This window comes from Felis catus, chromosome D4 (genome assembly GCF_018350175.1).
Source record: "Felis catus isolate Fca126 chromosome D4, F.catus_Fca126_mat1.0, whole genome shotgun sequence".
In the NCBI taxonomy this organism is placed as follows: Eukaryota; Metazoa; Chordata; class Mammalia; order Carnivora; family Felidae; genus Felis; species Felis catus.
Window position 1 is genome coordinate 66,175,652 of NC_058380.1, and position 19,678 is coordinate 66,195,329.

At 41.7% G+C, this 19,678-nt stretch overlaps 2 protein-coding genes across 6 annotated transcripts in view; one reads left to right on the forward strand and one right to left on the reverse strand.

The window, feature by feature from the left end:
* LOC101080332 (protein NipSnap homolog 3A-like) overlaps positions 1 to 19,678 on the forward strand; it is a 43,010-nt gene that overhangs the window by 22,022 nt on the left and 1,310 nt on the right. The window contains exons 7-8 of one of the 2 annotated variants that reach the window (XR_006588493.1): positions 4,357 to 4,463; positions 17,199 to 19,611. The gene's annotated coding sequence lies outside the window, so the exon portion shown is untranslated. Of the gene's footprint in view, positions 1 to 4,356; positions 4,464 to 6,959; positions 7,099 to 17,198; positions 19,612 to 19,678 lie in introns of those variants that run through there. The other variant, XR_441728.4, reaches the window with a different exon arrangement.
* ABCA1 (ATP binding cassette subfamily A member 1) overlaps positions 1 to 19,678 on the reverse strand; it is a 325,465-nt gene that overhangs the window by 6,471 nt on the left and 299,316 nt on the right. For all 4 annotated transcript variants that reach the window (XM_045042502.1, XM_019816257.3, XM_019816256.3 and 1 more), the window contains 15 exons: positions 18,738 to 18,832; positions 17,398 to 17,430; positions 16,280 to 16,385; positions 14,907 to 14,981; positions 14,008 to 14,177; positions 12,378 to 12,555; positions 10,299 to 10,414; positions 10,058 to 10,202; positions 8,174 to 8,297; positions 6,990 to 7,119; positions 6,603 to 6,723; positions 5,309 to 5,371; positions 4,343 to 4,449; positions 1,794 to 1,935; positions 1,240 to 1,374 (listed from right to left, as the gene is read on the reverse strand). In XM_045042502.1, coding sequence (XP_044898437.1) covers positions 1,240 to 1,374; positions 1,794 to 1,935; positions 4,343 to 4,449; positions 5,309 to 5,371; positions 6,603 to 6,723; positions 6,990 to 7,119; positions 8,174 to 8,297; positions 10,058 to 10,202; positions 10,299 to 10,414; positions 12,378 to 12,555; positions 14,008 to 14,177; positions 14,907 to 14,981; positions 16,280 to 16,385; positions 17,398 to 17,430; positions 18,738 to 18,832 — 1,740 coding nt within the window. The remainder of the gene's footprint in view (positions 1 to 1,239; positions 1,375 to 1,793; positions 1,936 to 4,342; positions 4,450 to 5,308; positions 5,372 to 6,602; positions 6,724 to 6,989; positions 7,120 to 8,173; positions 8,298 to 10,057; positions 10,203 to 10,298; positions 10,415 to 12,377; positions 12,556 to 14,007; positions 14,178 to 14,906; positions 14,982 to 16,279; positions 16,386 to 17,397; positions 17,431 to 18,737; positions 18,833 to 19,678) is intronic.

Genomic DNA, 19,678 nt, shown 5'->3' on the forward strand with positions numbered 1-19,678 from the left:
TAGAGAAACAGACACAGATCCAAATAGTCTGGATAACATTAAAGCCTTAATCCAAGGCTTCTTTCTGTAATAACTTCAATGCAGAAGAAAAAGGGCCATAGGCCACTGTCCAGTCTAATCTTCTGTTTTCACCTATCTGTATGTAAGGACTATGACCCAGATGCCACCTTGGGGATCTTGAAACCATAATTTCCATCTATAGGGGATGAACACATAGATGATAAGAATGTTCCGGAGAAAGGTCAGATCACATATCCAAGACTCAGTCACACCTGTCGGGGTTCTCCACAGCAGAGAAATAAGGTCTCTGGAGCAGCTCTCTTTTGGAGCATGTGAGGGCATAGCAAAACCACCCCAGTGTGTATCAAAAAAACTTCCCTCTGGTTTTCTTTTTTTTTTTTTTTTTTTCCTTTTCTAGAATGCCTTTTATTTTTTATTTTTTTTTTATGAAATTTATTGACAAATTGGTTTCCATACAACACCCAGTGCTCATCCCAAAAGGTGCCCTCCTCAATACCCATCACCCACGCTCTCCTCCCTCCCAACCCCCATCAACCCTCAGTTTGTTCTCAGTTTTTAACAGTCTCTTATGCTTTGGCTCTCTCCCACTCCAACCTCTTTTTTTTTTTTTTCCCTTCCCCTCCCCCATGGGTTCCCTTTAAGTTTCTCAGGATCCACATAAGAGTGAAACCATATGGTATCTGTCTTTCTCTGTATGGCTTATTTCACTTAGCATCACACTCTCCAGTTCCATCCACGTTGCTACAAAAGGCCATATTTCGTTTTTTCTCATTGCCACGTAATATTCCATTGTGTATATAAACCACAATTTCTTTATCCATTCATCAGTTGATGGACATTTAGGCTCTTTCCATAATTTGGCTATTGTTGAGAGTGCTGCTATGAACATTGGGGTACAAGTGGCCCTATGCATCAGTACTCCTGTATCCCTTGGATAAATTCCTAGCAGTGCTATTGCTGGGTCATAGGGTAGGTCTATTTTTAATTTTCTGAGGAACCTCCACACTGCTTTCCAGAGCGGCTGCAACAATTTGCATTCCCACCAACAGTGCAAGTTCCCTCTGGTTTTCTAAGGCTTCTCTGCTGTTCCTGGTTGGAAGAAGAATGGCTTGCCATTAGCCACGCCAGTCAGGCAATATCCCTGGATATACAGGACTTTAGAAAAAGTGATGTTCTCCATTCAGGCCAAAATAGTTTTCCATTCACAGCGCTACTCACCAGAAACACTACAGGAGGCCCGCCAATCAAAGCCATGGCTGTTGAGAGCTTCCGTTTGTTGCCTCCACTATAGTTACCAGCATATTTTTCTCCATACTTCACCAGGCCCAGTTTTCGAATTGCCCATTCACCAACCTAGAGTAATGAAAAGCACTTTGACTTTTGTCTGCTTTGTTAATTTTATCATGCTTTCTTATACTTATATATGTCATGGTTCTTTACTGAGTAAAGACTAGGAAAATTCTTTTCACTGAGTAGATTCTGTAATCATGACCTAGCAAGTGCCAAGGAACCCAAAAGCAGGGGGAAGGGATCTGTGTGGGTGGGAACAGCACTTCCTCTCTGTCCTCCAGCATGTGTCTGCCACTCACTCTTGCCCCACCATCACCATGGATTCCCACCCTGCAAGTAGGGGTCAAGAGCCAGCATTTCACATTGCTGCATCCATGAGTAAGAAGAGCCTAAAGCCAATGGTCATTTGTGAAAGTCAAAGCCGTAAGGTCTACTGTCAGCATGCCAAAGAGGACAGGCTGGCTTTCTGGCGCTCACGGTACCTTCCCAACTTCTTTCTCTGGGACTCCTCTCAAGAGGGCAAAGAACTCCACGTGCTCTCTTCCAGTCAGTAACTCCGTGATGGCATCAAACTGAGGGCAATAGCCCATGTTCTGATGCACTTCGTGGATGTTTGATAAGATACTGCAAAGAAAAAACTGGTCAGGTTTTAAGCATCTAGAGATATTCTGATTAGATAATCTTGCCTAATGTTCCTATAAAGTATGCTCGTACATGACAAAAATAACCAGAGAGCACACTAGCTTCGAGGAACAATCTTTCCGCCCCAAGGATGCCACCCCTACTGGCAATCAGGGTTCCTGCCTCTGTCCTGCCCACTTGCACCTGGCTCTCCCAACACCTCAATCTGCAAGTTCAGTCCCATTTCAAGATCCCCACGTCCATTCCAAATGCAGTGCTATCTTTACCAACAACCTCACTCACACGATCCCAGGACCTCAGCACTAAGTCTCGACCCCAGACTGACTTCTGTGTCCCAGTCATATGTATGAAGCACTTTGTTACTCCAAAGTCTCCTTCATGGCCATTCAGACCCAGAGGAGGCCCAGCAACTCTGGGTGTGACCTCCCTCCTTCTGCTTTCTGCTGTTCATACGTTGACTCGGCCACAATATGGTCCAGGCCCCCTGGTTCCACTATTTACCCAGAAAGGCACCCTTCTAGTTTTTAAGGGTTTTGTTTTTGGGGTCTTTTGTTGTTGTTATTGTTGTTGTTTTATCACAGGCTCTCTGAAAATCTGGTGACAAAAAAAATATGTACCTATAGACATAACTGTACATTTATTGGTGGAAGCAGCTTTGGGGCCCCATGAAGCCAAGCTCAGGTTAAGAATCCCTGATGTGGGAGAAGCTCAGGCCCCATCCAGTCTGATGGCCGCACATCAGCCACGTCTGGATAGTGTCTGCCTTTGGCCTTTCAGCAGTATTCATTTCTCTTTGCAGATCTGTTTAATACTCCCAGGGCCAGCTTTTTCCAGAATTATGACTGAGGTGTCCACAGACATGAGGCCTGGCCCTCACAGCAGCACTGCCTAAGCCAGTTCTTACAACCAGCCACTGTGACAAACCTTAATTTGGGCCAGTTATTGCTGCCATTGCTTTATGTCCAAGGAGTCTGGTACTAGGAACAAGCCTGGGGAAGCAGGTGTGCAGCCTTAGGCCTGCTATTTCAGAATTTCTGTTCTCTTAAACCTCCTTTACTCTGCTACTAAAAATGTTAATGAGACAGAAGAGGGGACCCATGAGTACATTAAGTCCCTTGCTCCTTTCAATTTTATGGGCTAGTAGCCCCCTATCCATTATTTCCAAATTGTGAGTCATCATCCATTAGTGGGCTACAAAATAAATTTAGTGGGTCATGATCAGTTTTTTTTAAAGATATGCCTATTTATGTGTTTTTGTGTATTTATTAGGTTGAGAGGTAACTGTATTTGCTACTTTGGATCATAGTCAGAAAAGTTCAAACGCATCTCTCCGTATAAAAAGCCCAGAGGAGCCCCACATATTTAGAATATTCAGGGTAACATTGCCTAATTGGTCTCTGAAGTGGAGATGTACCCCTTAAAGATCACTTAGTCACTTGTGCATTCTGAGAGAATGGCTTAACGTGGCCTCAATAATTGATACACTCTTTAGGGAGGACAATTTAGCAAGTACACACCCTTTCACCTAGTAGGAATTTTGCCTGAGGAATTGCAAGAGGACTACAAGGACATATTTACATAGTGAAAAACAGAAACCAAGTGTCCAGCAATAAAGAATTGATTAAATAAACTACAGGTAAATGTACAGAGGAGCATTTTATGTAATAATGTAAAGTCTACATCGTAGAATATGTAACCCATTGGGAAATACTCATACTACCCTCATTAACAGTAAACTAATTAAAAAAAAATTTTTTTAATGTTTTATTTCTGAGACAGAGAGAGACAGAGCATGAATGGGGGAGGGGCAGAGACAGAGGGAGACACAGAATCGGAAGCAGGCTCCAGGCTCTGAGCAATCAGCCCAGAGCCCGACGCGGGGCTCGAACTCACAGACCACGAGATCGTGACCTGAGCTGAAGTCGGACGCTTAACCGACTGAGCCACCCAGGCGCCCCAACAGTGAACTAATTTTAAAAAACCTAGAGACAGTATCATGTCAATTTTATAATACACTTATATGTGTATATAACATAGATTTGGGCTGATGGGAATGTTCTAAAACTAGATTGTGGTGATCTGTGCACAACCTTGCAAACTGACTAGAAATCATTTAATTGTACTCTTAGGAAAAGCAAACTACATGGTATATAAATTATACCTGAATAAAGCTGTTTAAAAAAAAAACAGATGGGGACTAGAAAAAAATTGTAAATAGTGGTTATCTCTAGGTAGTGGGATTATTGATGATTTTTATCTTTTTCTTTATACTTCACTGTATTTCAACATTTTTATAAACTACATAGTACTACATAAAAATCAAAATATATTTATTTAAATAAAGTAAAAAAAGTTTTTGTGGCAAAATACACTCCATGTCTTTTCTTACCTATTTTTGTTAAGGAAAGCATCTCCTCTGGTAACCGTGGTATCTCCAGTTAACATCTTGAAAGTTGATGATTTCCCAGCCCCATTAACTCCCAGAAGTCCAAAGCACTGAAACATATTGGGTAAGCCATATAAGCAAAATACTAAAAATCTGAATATAAATGACCCTTATAAAATAGTCACCTCAACTGGGTTTTTAGATAACATGATTCTAAAACATCATTCTTAAATATTGATGAAGAGTCAAATTTTTTCTGGTTTTAAGAACGTATATAGATATTTAAATATAATTTGTAATGAGACACATTGAGCATATTTGTAAATATTATTTGAATCATGAGGTTGAGGCCAAAGCTCATGTGTAAAAGAAAAGTAATGAAAACCAACCAGTCACATTTCACTATCTAATCTGGCTCAAGGGCAGATGAACAGTATGAACAATAAAGGAAAAAACCTACTTAAAAAAAAATCTATTTCAATTTCAATATCATCTTGAATCGATCACAAAGTCACATTTGAGACATGCATGCTTTCTTTTTAAATTAAAAAAAAAATTAATGTTTATTCTTGAGTAAGAGAGAGGGAGAGAGCGAAAGCATGAGCAGGGGAGGGTCAGAGAGAGAAGGAGACACAGAATCCAAAGCAAGCTCCAGGCTCTGAGCTGTCAGCACAGAGCCCCATGCAGGGCTTAAACTCATTAACCGTGAGATCATGACCTGAGCTGAAGTTGGATGCTTAACCAACTGAGCCACCCAGCCACCCCACGGGCATTCTTTTCTAAAATTGCCTAACATTATCCCAAGCCTTTTGACAAATGGGATCCCCATCTTCTCAATGACTAATTGCTCCACATACACATGAATAGAGAAGCCTTTAAAACTCACTTTTAACCCTTCCAGATGTTGTTTGATTGGGTAGACAGTTTGAATTAATAAGGACAAGAAAAGTGTAGACAAAGTGCCTTTACCTCGCCAGGAGGAATGCCAACGCAAATCCTGTCAACAGCGGGCTTCCTCTTTCTTCTGTAGATCTGCAACCGACAAAGTGCACACATTCATGAGCCATAGTGAATCATAGCTATCCCAAGCAACTGTGGAAGAGGGAATTATAACCCAAATACACATGAAGTAAGACTCATCAGTAAAACTAAGTCACACATTTGATATGCTAAGAGCCTTGGTCTGTCTCTGTAGCAACTGGCTTCTGAAGGACTCTGAAGCTCAAAATAAAAGTGAACTTCTTTTTATTTTTAATTTCATATCAACCTTTTTATGTTTATTTGTTTTTATTATTTTTTAATGTTTATTTATTCTGGGGGGAGGGGGGCAGAGGGAGAGAGGGAGAGAGAGAATCCCAAGCAGGCTCTGCACTGTCAGCAGAAAGCCCTATGCGGGGCTCAAATGCATGAACCATGAGATCATGACCTGAGCCAAAGTCGGAAACTTAACCAACTGAGCCACCCAGGCACCCCTTATGTTTATTTTGAGAAAGAACATGCGTGTGCGCACACACACTCACACAAGTGGGGGAGGGGCAGAGAGAGGGAGGGACAGAGAGAATCTCAAGCAGGCTCCATGCTTGCTCTCAGTGCAGAGCCTAACATGGGGCTTGATCTCAAGAACCTCTGAGATCATGACCTAAGCGGAAATCAACAGTTGGCTACTTAACTGACTGAGCCACCCAGGTGTGCCTACTATCAACCTTCTCCAAAGACATATTAGTCATTGAAATATAAGTTTTCATTTACTTGAGAGATTTTTAAAAAATTAAACTGTGCAGGGTAAAAATGTATCATTGAAGCACTGCAAATATTGTTTGTACATATTATAAAAAAGTAAATTGTTGGGATTCTGGCACCTAGCGTGGGCTGAAACAAACCTTCCTCCTGAGACATATGGAGACATGCCAGCTTTTTAGACTATGACTCTCAAAATCAGCCATTTATTCTTCCTACCTCAGCTTTGACTGGATGTACAATTTTAGTATGTTTTAATAACAAACACAAAAGTGTAAGTGTGAAAAACAAATATACTTGAGAACAAGACTTCATATTATAAAATATTCTCAGTAGGATTTCTTTCATTAAGAAGTCCCCTCAGTGTATTTTAAATAAAATTAAATACTAGATAGAAACTTGGTATAGATGTACATATTTGGGGAAACATGCTCTTTTTATTAAGCAAATCAGCAAAAATGACCATTTCCAACATATAAAGCTGAAAACAACTGAATACAAGTTGTTACAGCCTGTACTGTCTCACCTTTGTCAGCTCCTTGATTTCCAAGATGTCATTCTGTCCTCCACCATCAAGAATTCTCTGTCTTTCCCGCTTCACATCTTCATCCTCATCATTCAACGGAGGAAGCCTTGCATTTACAGGTCTTGGGGGAAAATTTTTAAGAAAAAAAAAAAATCAACCTTTCAAGGTATCTTTCAAGACAAAGACCCAATTTCTAAGCAAGTCCTATAAAATACACCCTCTTTAATTTTTAGGATCCGCAGTGCTGTGGGCTAGAGGATACCCACATTAGGAAAATCAGTTGGACTGTCTTGAGATCAATGCCAAGAAACCACCACTGACTAGTGCTTCCCATGTTCCTCTGTGACCCTCAACCAGGTGCTCCATGAGTTCTGAGAAAAAGCTCACCTGGGCCTGATGAAGAATCTGTACTGGATCAGAACAGTGATGAGGAAGAATACCACCCCTTCCACAGCCATGGCGAAGAGGTTTCGTCCCACTAAGTCCCAAGACAGTGGTGAAACAAAACGATTCTCCCCTGAAGACACAATGTAGAGATCCAGTCAGAATGGAGGCACCAAACACCATGGCCCTTCCTCAAATTCAGGCTCAAATTTGTCTATGTTCCCAAAAACACCAATGGTTCTTGTCTATGACAAGTAAGGGAGTGATTACTTTTCAAGTCTGATTTAGAGTAGCATTTTGGGAAAATATACTATGACCCAGTAATCAGTCAGAATTTCAGAACTAACATGTATTAGATCTCTAATTTCATATCTTATATTTCCTTTTTAATGAGACATGCCACAAATCCCTTTTAAAAAGGCAAACAATCCAGGATAATTTTAAGGGTATTTTAGCAAACTGTTTCACTGAAGATTAGAGAGTGCTTTAAAAAGATGCCCCTTTCAGTAGCATATAATGTAACCTATTGAACTAATTAAATCATCTGGCTTTATGGGAATACTCCTTACATTCTTTATACATCTCCTGTGCACTTGTTAATTGAAAAGAAAGAAAAAATAGTCCCTCTTCTATGTCCATTAAATAACATGGCCCATCTAGCTATATGAGCCAGTGGATGAAGAACAGTAATATGGCCACAGGAGAAATATTTTTCAAGACTCTAGAGATTGAAAAAGCTGCAATAAATTACCTTTTTATAGACTTTGTAAAAGGTAATAGATGGCCACTCTGCAGACCCACGACTTTCCTAGTAGTCAGAGCCAAAGTTTGTACCCTTCCTTCTGGTTCTCTGGACTGTATCCAATTATAACTGTGGTTTGCCTTTTCCAGTGACTAACAGACCCAACCAGTGGCTTTATGCACTGGGTCCAGGATGAAGCCAGTATTTTCCTTACCTCCTTACCTCCAAAATTGCCCTCTCACTTTTCTCAAGGCTATCAGAGGCACAGACAAATGTTGCATCAAAAGATCCATGCCACATCCAGCTTCATTGTCATGAACCCTCTGAGTGGTGGGAAGTCCTATGCCCAGTCACCAGTCTCTTTCCAAATCAAAGCCCAGAGTCCCAAGGCCTATGAAAACTGTCATCTCCATGAAAGCACCCTCTAGCCACTGCTGTCGCTCACCAAACCTTTCCAGGGCATCAGCCATTGCCTGATTTTTCACCATGTCGATGAGCCCCCGTCCCAGGCAAAAATGTGGGAAAATCAAGAATACAGACTTCAGGATATCATTGATGTTATTCAGTTTCTAAAAAAATAAAAAATAAAAAAAATAAGAAAGAAATGTCATTTCTTCAAATGAATGTCATTTGTGGTTTAGGCTAAAAATATATCAAGGCCTAAAATACGAGAGATTAGAAAAATTTGGACTCGCTGGGGTCAAACTAAACCTTTGAATTCAGACACCAATCAATAGTAACAGCCATAGTTGATGATACATAACCCAATAAAATTTCTTTAGAAAATCTGAAGTAGGGGCGCCTGGGTGGCGCAGTCAGTTAAGCGTCCAACTTCAGCCAGGTCACGATCTCGCGGTCCGTGAGTTCGAGCCCCGCGTCAGGCTCTGGGCTGATGGCTCAGAGCCTGGAGCCTGTTTCCGATTCTGTGTCTCCCTCTCTCTCTGCCCCTCGCCCATTCATGCTCTGTCTGTCTCTGTCCCAAAAATAAATACACGTTGAAAAAAAAAAAAAAAGAAAATCTGAAGTAAAAAAAAAAAATTGAAGTAATGCTATGAATATATAGAAATAGGAGCAAAGTTTGGAAACAGTTATTTTTAATCAGAGGCAAATCCGTAATAAAATACTGGCTTAGCATTTCAAAAGCAAATTGCTCGTGTCTGGGTAATATTTCAGTTTCAGGATTTTGTAGGCATTTTAAAAATCCTTCTTGTACACGTCAAGCCAGTGGCCAAATAGCCAACAATTAAGTTGCCATGTGCTGGATGCCCTGTGTTAGGGCACAGGGGAGGCCAAGGTTAATAAACAGTCTCTACTCTGAGGAAATTACTACATAACTGGTAGTACTGGAGGCATGAACTGAGGGTTTGGGGAGCACAGGAGAAAGAGAGAGCGCCTCCCGCTTGGCAGGTAAGGAAAGCTTCATATTTGAGCAGAGTATTGAAGACTTAGTGAGATACTACCAGGCTCTGTAATAAAAGAAGTCAGGCCTACAGGAGTATGGACGGTTAAAGCCAACAACGAACTCAGCTAAAACTAGAGAGCCTTGGGAAAGGGTGTGGTGAGATTTGGCCAGGAAGAGCTGTGCACCTCTAAAGGCCTTGCATGCTAAGTTAAGGTGTTTGGACAAAGACAGTAACAACAGGAATGGACAGGGCCCTTAAAGAGATCTGGAACCAGAAAACCAGACAAGGTAAACAGTTCAATGTGGGACATAAGCAAAAGCATATACGATGACTATAATACTACCAGCTGGGGTGATTGGGTAGATAGGAATGCCATCCGGTGGGACGGCAATGGCAAGAGAAGTACTAGGTTTTGAAAGAAAAGATGATTAGGACAGGTCAAGTATGGGGCATCTAGAAATAATCTAACTGGAGCCATCTGCTAGGCAAGTGAAAACGTGAGACTAGAGTTCCAGGGAACAATGAGGGCTAAAGGCATAGATCCGGGAGATAACTATGTAAGACACGGAGAGAGGGTTGGTCAAAGCCTCGGGAATGAATGGCATCACACAGAGATAACATCTCAAGTGGAAAGCAAAGATGGCACAGAACCAAATAGTGGGAAGAGCAACACTTAAACAGAAAGGAGTACAAAAGAACCTGTCAAAGGAAACTCAAGGGTTTGATCAAACTAAGAAATATATAAAAAAAAAAAAAGGAGGAGAAAGACATGCTATTCAAACCCGGCGGGGAGAGAATCTGAAAAAGGATGGAGTGGTCAGCGGAGTCAACACCACAGACAAGTAGCATTAGATCATTATTCCATGCTGTCCTCTGGCTCGCAGAGATGCTCGTCCCCACAAGAGCTGCTCTTTCAGCAGACTCACATTGTTGGTGAATAGCTCCAGCACAAAAGTGGCCACGCTGCCGTTGATCCCAATGAAGAGGTTCACGCTGGTGAGGACCACGTAGGCTGTGCTGGGGATCTTGAACACGAAGGAGGCTGGGTACATGAGAGGTGTGATCGACCACCTGGTGAGGCACAAAGACACATGTCCACTGGGTGTCCCCTGCCTTCCCTCAGAAACTGGGCACTATATGCCTTACCCCCATCCACAGGTGCCTTACCCATACAGCAAAAGTAGAAGGGCTAGCACAGGCAGGTTGGTAGAGGACACGTAAGACTTCTGCTGGAAGCAGATGAAGATGATAATGACCAGCGTGGCAGGGACCACATAGTTGCACTAAAAGTGAAAAGCAAGGAAATAAGGTTCACCCCTGAGTCAGAGACACAACACATCTCAAGTCTTTGCCATCATAGGACAAGAAAGGGCAGATAAACATATTGGGAGAATAACTTTGAATTAATGAAGCCACATAAAGCATTAATCAAAATATCGGACAATACATTTTGACAAGCATTTTACCCTTGGCTGATTTTATAAACTGCATGCCCTTTCTGTCTTTCCAACAGCTAAGCCAAGGTGTCACGCTCAGTAAACTTATACTGAACAATGGATTCCCAGTCAGAGTAATTACAATTTCACAGCAGCAAATAAGCTTCCATTATTCTTCCCAAAGATGATTGTGTGCTTCATCGTTAATGCTATATTATAGTCTGCCCAAGTTCAATCTCACATGTAATCTATTTATAAGCGCTTACCTCATAACATGAATGTCACAATTGTTTCATCACACTGAGAATAATTTTCAAGGCTGTCCTGACAGTGTGTCAAGCATTAAAATGCAGATATAAAGACCTGACTACAGGACAATTATGAGAATTCATAGCTGGCGGACCAAAGTACAGGCAGGGAGGGGAAGTGGGCTTGTTGGCTGTTAAAAGAATTTGAGCTTCAGACTGCAGGGCTCTGTCTCAGCCCCATTCTTCCCAGTATGTTTATCAACAACTTAGATGAAGACATGCTTTTAGTGGATTTCAGAGTCTCTAAAGCAGGAAGGGACAGATAATACACAGGAAGATAAGGGATAGCTCTGAGGTCACAGACTTGATATTCCATCTCTGAACCTCCTGTGCCTGCCACCGTCAGACGCATAGTGAGCACTTAAGTATGTGTTTACCAAATGAAGTAATCACTGGATCAAGACAAAAACAAAACCAAATGGATACTAAACAAGATGCAGTGTAATAGGGATAAACATGAAGTTTAGGTTCAGAAAATCAATTGCGTTAGTATAGAGTGAAAGAGACCCCATTCACCAATCATTACATGAAATGGAAATTACAGTTCACTACCAAGTTGCCATCTAGACAGTGCTACCTCCCCATGTAATACCCATGGGCTAAGTAATGAAAGTATGGCATAAAGATCAACTCTCTCTAGATATGTAACCCTTCAGACCTCAGCCTGAACACAAGGTTAGTTTTTGGCTTGGCTTTTCAAAAGGAACATTAACAACGTGGGGCATGGCCATAGAAAGGCAACATATCGGAACAGTGAGAAGTCTGAGAGGCTTGGTATAATCAAAACAAACATCATCATCATTACTCATGTTTGTACAGTGCTTTAGAGATTACAAAGTATGTTCTCATATAGATCATCTTATATGGGGAAGACCTGGGTTAAATGAAAGCTGTCTTTAAATACCTGAAGGACTGTGCGGTGGGAGAAGAATTAAATTTGTTCTGTGTGGCTTACAATTAATGGAAGTCAAGGGAGATAAACTTCAACTCCACTTTACGAAAATTAGAAGTTCAGAATTCTTTTAAGTCCTCTATATTGGTCTGAACAGAAGCAATGTATTAGAGCTGGCATAAAAATATATTTGAAATGGATGGATAAGCTTCTGGGTAAAATGTATAGAGTTTTCAACTGAAAGATGGATTTCCTACCAAGGTAAAGAACACCCTGATTCTGGTGGTGAAAACCTACCAGACAAGGTAAAGGCACTGAAGTTTTGACTAAGGGTCTTCCAGCTTGATGTTACTTTGAAAAATGGTCAATTAGGAAATTAGCGGCAGTGGTATTAATTGCAGCGTGGACAGATTTTTCTTTCCAGCGGGAGATCAGCTCTGTATTTGATGCCATATTTAGTGTCATGAGAGTATACAACTGCCTCTGCCTTTTCCTTTTTCATTCATCTTTGACTAGCTAGTACACTTTTAGAAAAGCCAGGGCGGGGGGCTCTTTCGTCCAACCCACAGCCCTAATGATTTATAAAACAGCAGTAGACTGGAGTTCTTACCATATCCCACACAAAATTGGAGAGCCAATAGATGACAGGCTTCACTCCACTGATGAACTGCAGGTGTTTTGCTTTGCTGACCCGCTCTTGGATCAGGAACACCACAAAGCTGGCCGGGACGAAGGACATTGCAAAGATGACACAGATGGACACAAGGACATCCACTGATGTAGTCATCCTGAAAACAAAAGGCAGTGAGGCTATGAGAAGCCAATGATGCAGCTGAGGACCCAATCAAGTGAGATACACGTGCACACACACGTGCGCACACACAAACACACAAGTGTCTGAGATCTGAGGGAACAATATCTGTTCACCAAACGAATTTCATTCAGGGTTAAAGATGATTATTTTCAAGTAAAAAAAAATTCTGATGATTAAAATGCAAAAGTGATTTCAGTGAGGCAAAAAAGAACCCATTACCATAGTGAAATTATTTTAAAAAGTCTAAGAATGGTCAAATGGCATTCACTTTGGTCTTCCTTTCTTGACACTTAAGAGCATTAAGTTATAAATTTTCACACATATAGGACTACTATATCTTGAAAACTAAATAAAGCAGAAATATTAGTGTAAAACTATTCAAATAAGTTAATTTCCGGCTTTAAATAAATTTGAAAACAATAGTATGCAGCATATGTAACAAAAATTCTCAGATTCTTTTTTTAAGAATTATAAGCTCATTAAAGAGGATATAATATAAACTATTCTTATATATATTAATTATATATAAAGTTGGTATAAAGATCCTAGTGACATACATTTTCTATATGAGTTCAGCAGAAATAGCTGTGCCATGCTCCATATACAGGGAAGAATCTAATGCTGAGTGCTAGACTTGGGCAACTTACATGAATTGCCTCATTTAACACCATACATCTAGAAATTTAGAAACCAGATTCAAACATAGATCTGTATGATTCCAAAGGCTATGCCCTTTAAACTATATTATACTGGCTTTAAACTTCACACACACACACACACACACACACACACACACACACACACACTCTTGACTGAGGAATTAAAAAGACAAGCTGATAAAAGTATGCTTTACCAAGTTTAGAAAACAGTGGTTTCAAAACTAATAAAACCATTTTTTAAATTTATTTTTTTAATGTTTATTCACGTTTTGAGAGACAGAGCGTGACCAGGAGAGGGGCAGAGAGAGAGAGGGAGACACAGAGCCTGAAGCAGGCTCCAGGCTCTGAGCTGTCAGCACAGAGCCCCACACAGGGCTTGAACCCAAAAACCATGAAATCATGACCTGAGCTGAAGTCGGCCACTTAACCGAGTCACCCAGGCACCCTGATTTTTTGTTAACCAATGTGTAAATGGTGAGATAAAGTATTTTAGGATTTTATTGACAATTTTAGTTTACATAAATTCACTAAATGTAATGGTCTTTAGACATCAGGGTCCTTTATCTTCTGCAGTTTAATCCCTATCAGCCAATTCATATGATCATTTTCTACCCAGAACCTGAATTAATAATCCAGATATACAATAATATAACTGTGACCTCTGCTGATAATCCAAAACCAGTTTCACACTTCCTTCCCCTACTCCAGGAGTCCACCAACACCCTCTCATCCTCCTACCCCACCCATTCAGACACAGTCACACTTACAGAGCCACTTCTGAGAGCTGCTGCTTAGTGAGATTCAGAGGGTGATTGAAAGCAGTAATCCCATACTGGCTGGGGTTCTCTCCCTTCTGCAGGTTGGCCCGGAGGATGGCATTGTTCATGACATTCAAGAAAGAGCTGATGGCATGCCAGCCCTTGTTGTTGAACCACACCTAAAATAAAATACACCAGGTACAAAGTAATGCTTCCAAATCCTTCTTCCAGAGGTAGATGCACATACAAAAAAACATGGGCGTAAATTTTAGGAATTCCAGTCATATACCAAGATAAAACATTATAGTCTGAGAACATGGCAAAGTAATCACAGTAGCCAGGGTATGTGGAGCACAAATCATATGGCCAGGTGCCGTGCCAACGACCCTATACCTTTAACTCACTCAGTCCTCACCATAGTTTTAAGAGAGCCATGATTATGATCTCCCTTTCTTTTTTTTTTTTTTTTTAATTTTTTTAACATTTATTTATTTTTGAGACAGAGACAGACAGAGCATGAATGGGAGAGGGGCAGAGAGAGAGAGAGAGACACAGAATCGGAAGCAGGCTCCAGGCTCTGAGCCATCAGCCCAGAGCCCGACGCGGGGCTCAAACTCACGGACCGCGAGATCGTGACCTGGCTGAAGTCGGACGCTTAACCGACTGAGCCACCCAGGCGCCCCTGATCTCCCTTTCTTAGATTAGTAAACTGAGGCTTAGATAAGTTAGGTAACTTGGTCACGGTCACAATAGTTCACTTGGTTGGTATGTCTGGTGGCAAAGCAAATTCTCTTCATTTCTATACTGTATGGCCTCTGTGGTAAAATTAGTAGCTCTTTTCTGTCATGAACACACCTGTCAACATTATGAGTCGTTCATCAAGAAGCTACTAGAACAAAGGGCTTTACCTTGACGTTATTTTTCGTGTCTAGTCCTGTCATGAATCTTCCCAAGCTGCTGAGAAATCGATCTGCAGAACTGTCCTGTGAACAAAAGAAACTTGCGTCAGCTGGGATGGTTCACAGGGAAGGGCAACGGGACAACGATGTGAGGAGCAATATTTTACTGCTTTGTTCACTGAGGTGAGATCTGAAGCCACTGGATAACTGGCGCCCAAGAAACAAGTGACCAGAAATCTTAAGCATTCGTGCTGCCCCAAACCACAAGTCTTGAAGGAGTTGCAGGGATGCCTGGTGACTCAAAGTCCCAAGATGCAGATGTCTCACTTAACTGAGTGGTGAGGATTCTCCCAAGTTTTGCCCTGGAGTCCTCCTAATACCCAGAACTACACTCAGTGTGCTGAGGTATTGGATATGTAGGGTCTGTGCGTCAAAAGTGGCGATACGACTTTAGGACTATTGTGGCTGCCTATGATTCTGGAATGCAGGTCATCTGACCCCTCAGTTCTCATTTAAAAATGGGAAACCAGAGGGGCGCCTGAGTGGCTCAGTCAGTTAGGTATCCAACCTCAGCTCGTAATCTCGTGGTCTGTGGGTTTGAGCCCCGCTCTGGGCTCGACAGCCTGGAGCCTGCTTTAGACTTTGTGTCTCCTTCTCTCTCTCTGTCCCTCCCCTGCCTTGTCTGTCTGTCTGTCTCTCTCTCTCTCTCTCTCTCTCTCTCTCAAAACTAAACATTAAAAAAAAATTGGAGTGGCGGGGAGGGAACCTGGGTGGTTAAGTCAGTTAAGCGGTCGACTTCAGCTCAGGTCATAATCTCACAGTCATGAGTTTGAGCCCTATGTTGGGCTCTGTGCTGACAGCTCAGAGCCTGGAGCCTGCTTTGGATTCTGTGTCTCCCTCTCTCTTGGCCCCTCCCCCACTCACGTTCTCTCTTTCTCTCAAAAATAAACAAATATTAAAAAAAAATTTTTTAATAAAAAAAAATGGGAAACCAGAAGTACTGAGAAATGAAGTGGGTGCTTTATAGAGGTCCTGCTGCCAACTTTAAGGAAATAATTCATTTCCTGTTTAACCAGTGATTGTTTTAGAAAAGTATGTTTGAAGCCCAGTTTATTTGCCTACTGGCTAAATTCACAAACTGAAGTTATTCTGAGAGCTTTTAAATCTCTGAATTTTTTTTGATCTATGTTTTCAGATATTAAACATACACTGTGTACCCTACTCTTGGCTGGCACAAGATCAGTAAATCCCAACAACAGCTTTGTATTCAAAAATCTTAAAAACAGTAAGTGGCTCGGTGATTAGATGTACCTGTCAACTACTCCCACATAGCAGCAACTCTAGGCCCATTTTTCTGACGTGTCCTAGAATGGATACCATACCTTGGCCAGCTTCAAGTGTTTCTTCACTTGCTTGATGGCATTATTAACTTCTTGACTTGAAGGAAGTGAATGAGAATTACTGGCACCCAGGGAAAACCCTCCGTACCTACAAGAACATCCTGGCATTAAAATACAGCACGGTACACAGTATTGTTGAGCAGCAGACACCCCGTGAATTTGTGCATGCTTCACATAGGTGAACTGCTTATTCAAAGAAGGACTAAAGCTGGCCTTGGAGAAAGCTGCATCTTGGCCTCCTCTAATGAATTCTGGCAATCTCTTAACTCTTATGGTTACCGCACAAGTGGGAAGGACCTGCATGTGATTATACACAGAGTGAGATGTCTGAGACATTAAGAATGGTCGTTCGCCTCACAGCCTGATGTCCCAGGCCTGCACGTGGGTGTCTGGGCAGGGTTCTGGGTTTCGAGACAATCAGATGGCGAGTTGCAGGAGGGACACTGACCAGAGTAGCCTGGGGAGGAGGGCTTATAGACAGGCCTTGGCTCTTTTCTAGCACGAAGACTACTTTAGGGGTCCCAGTTTGCATCTGCTCTGTGCAGAGGTCTGTGGGTGCTGGCCCTTGGGGAAAAAGCAAAGAGGAAAAGTGGGAAGCGGTGATGGAGCTAAGTTTTGAGGCAGCCATATAAGCTATCTCATTTTCTAGTAAGTACAAATTGGCTTCAAGCATTGTTCCTTTCTTCCCTAGTGCTACCTGTTCCTTCAAAACCTACATAGATAAAGGAGTTCAAACACTGTGAAGATAAGTAACTTTGATGCCTCTTATTTCATCCAAGATCTTCTTGGTCTCATTCTAGAGGCCTGAAAAATTGTCCTGGAGTCCCTAGTACCCCTTGGGAATGTGTCAACAGCATAAGGTATTTCCTCACAACACTGTGCTTCCCTGTTAAATCCCTAGAGACCTCTAAGGAACTGCTGAATATCCTCCAGGGGATCAGAGTGCCAAATCTTTCAAAGGCGTCTGAAGTAGCAGCTGAGCACCAAGTAATCCCCACACCCCAGCCTCCTGGGATCTGGGATACCTGGATCAAAGTCATCCTTCTGAACTACTGGAGTCCAGAAAATATAAAAGCAAGCACAGGAAGAGATCAACTTACCTAAACTCATTCACCCAGATCTTGTTCTTTAAACTGCAGAAGCCAAAGAAAAAGAAACCAAAATCAGTGTGAAGAAACATTGATCCTATTCCTGATGATACAAAAGAAGTTACTATCTACCTGAGGAAATAAACAGAGACAAAGAATCCGGTGATCAGGCTGGTGTTGGGGGGTGGTACCCACGGAAGGATGCCCCAGTCACTGTGTCTTTTTCTCCCCATCTTAAAACCATGTTATTTATATGAAAATCATGCTTTGGGTTAAACCAATTCAAAAGCCACCTTACAAAGATGTGACTGAACCAAAAGATGTTTTTAAATTCTTTTTAAGTAGGCTCTACACCCAAAGTGGGGTTCAAACTCATGACCTTGATATCAAGAGTCGAATGTTCTATACCACCTGAGCCAGATAGGCACCCTGAAACTTACTGAATTCAGGTAATATGTTAACTATGGAGGACATGGAAAGGTTATGCCTCGTTCTTGGAAACTCGCAGTGATTATCATTCAAGCACACCCCAGCCCTGTCATTTAAAGTCACTGAGAATACCTAATAGAGAGGCTCAACAAACCAAAAGGAAACCAGAATGAACATTTCCTGGGCATCAAGTACTCAATGCTGTGCAGTGATGCCCCAGGAACGTTCATGGCTCTCTCAAGGTTCCACAGCCAGGTCAGACCATTGAGTTGGCCCAGGGCTCACTTCATAGCACTACATATTACCAAAATTATCATGCATTCCATTCAGGAGAGGCCCTTTATATGTATCATGTCATTTCATCTGCACCACAGAATAGTAAGAGGACAGTTAAGGACAACTGATTGCTCCTGGTAAAACAGATAATAAGTAGAATTCAAATTTGAATCCAGATTTTTTGTTGTTGACAAATAACCTGGTGCAAATTTAAGGTGTATAACAATTTGATCTGACGTACTATGTATTACAATATGATTACCATGGTGCTGTTAGCTAATACCTCCATCATGTCCTCTAACTATTTTCTCGTTTTTGTGGTAAGCACATTTTTAAGATCTAGTTGCTTCATAACTTGGAAGTATAGAATACAGTATTTTTAACTACAATCAACAGTGTACATTTGATCTCAAGAACTTTTCTAATGCACAGCACTGTGATTATGCTGGAAAGCCCTAACATTGATGCTAACACTAAAAGTTCATAATACTTACCTTTTCTAGCTTAGGAAAATATCCTAAACTCCGAAAAGCCAACATCAGCCAAAATTTGATGTCTTCAATTCCCCTCCCCCCACACACTCAGCCTGCTATTTTTAGACCTATAATTCCCCTACCCAGGAAGGGCCAGGTTTAGTAAATAATGACCTTTTGGCTATGATCTGCACATAGGTCTTCACAAGATAATCCGAAATGTTTCTTCCCGTCAGGTTCTGAAGGATGTCTGCAGTGTTCTGTTTCCTCTGTCATCACAGAAAAACCAAGCACAAGTGTCTTTATGGACCACAATTGGAACAGAAACAAAAAATCAAAGACTACAGTGACACATGTCCCTCAAACATGGACCACAGTATGACCAGACCCCAGGCGCTGCCATCATCCAAACACCAAGGCCTAGTCCATTCTGCCCTCAGCATTGGCCATTCCCTTCTGCCAAGCTAACATGTTCCCAGGAAATTATTCTGAACTGCTAAACAATAGACAGTAGAATATGATTCTGTATAGTCACAAAGGTATTTAGGGGAGCAGTATCATTGACTCTATGCCCAGTGAATTCTCCTGTTCACTGGAGTTATACTGATGAATAGATGAGCTGTTATTTTAGGGAGAAGTAACCAGGATACCTTTAAGTTCTCACACCCATTTGAAATCACTTGTCCTCACCCTGCAACCTAGATACTGATACAGCAGCAGAGGGAGATCACAAACAAGCCTCTTCCTGAAATCGTTCTCAGAAAAAAGGCTCAGGACTGCTCCCCACACTCACAGTCTCAGAGAATGTCAGAATTTTAAGACCCACAGAAGCTTCATGGGCCAGCCTCTCTAATTCAGAGGTGGGGAAACAGGTCCAGGCACTGAGGGGCCTGTCCCAGGTCACCAGCTCATCTGTGGCAGAACCAGGGATGAAGCCCAGCCTGTCATACTATATGTTCTGTCAACACTACCTCAGCAGGAGAAGCCAGAGTGTGTCTTCCACAGCCCACTGATCCCGAGCATTGGGTTCTGGCTTTAATTCGAACAGGTAAGTAAGCTAGGCTGACTTTTTTCAAACTAGAGAAACAAGCTAAGCTAAGTTAGAAACTTATGGA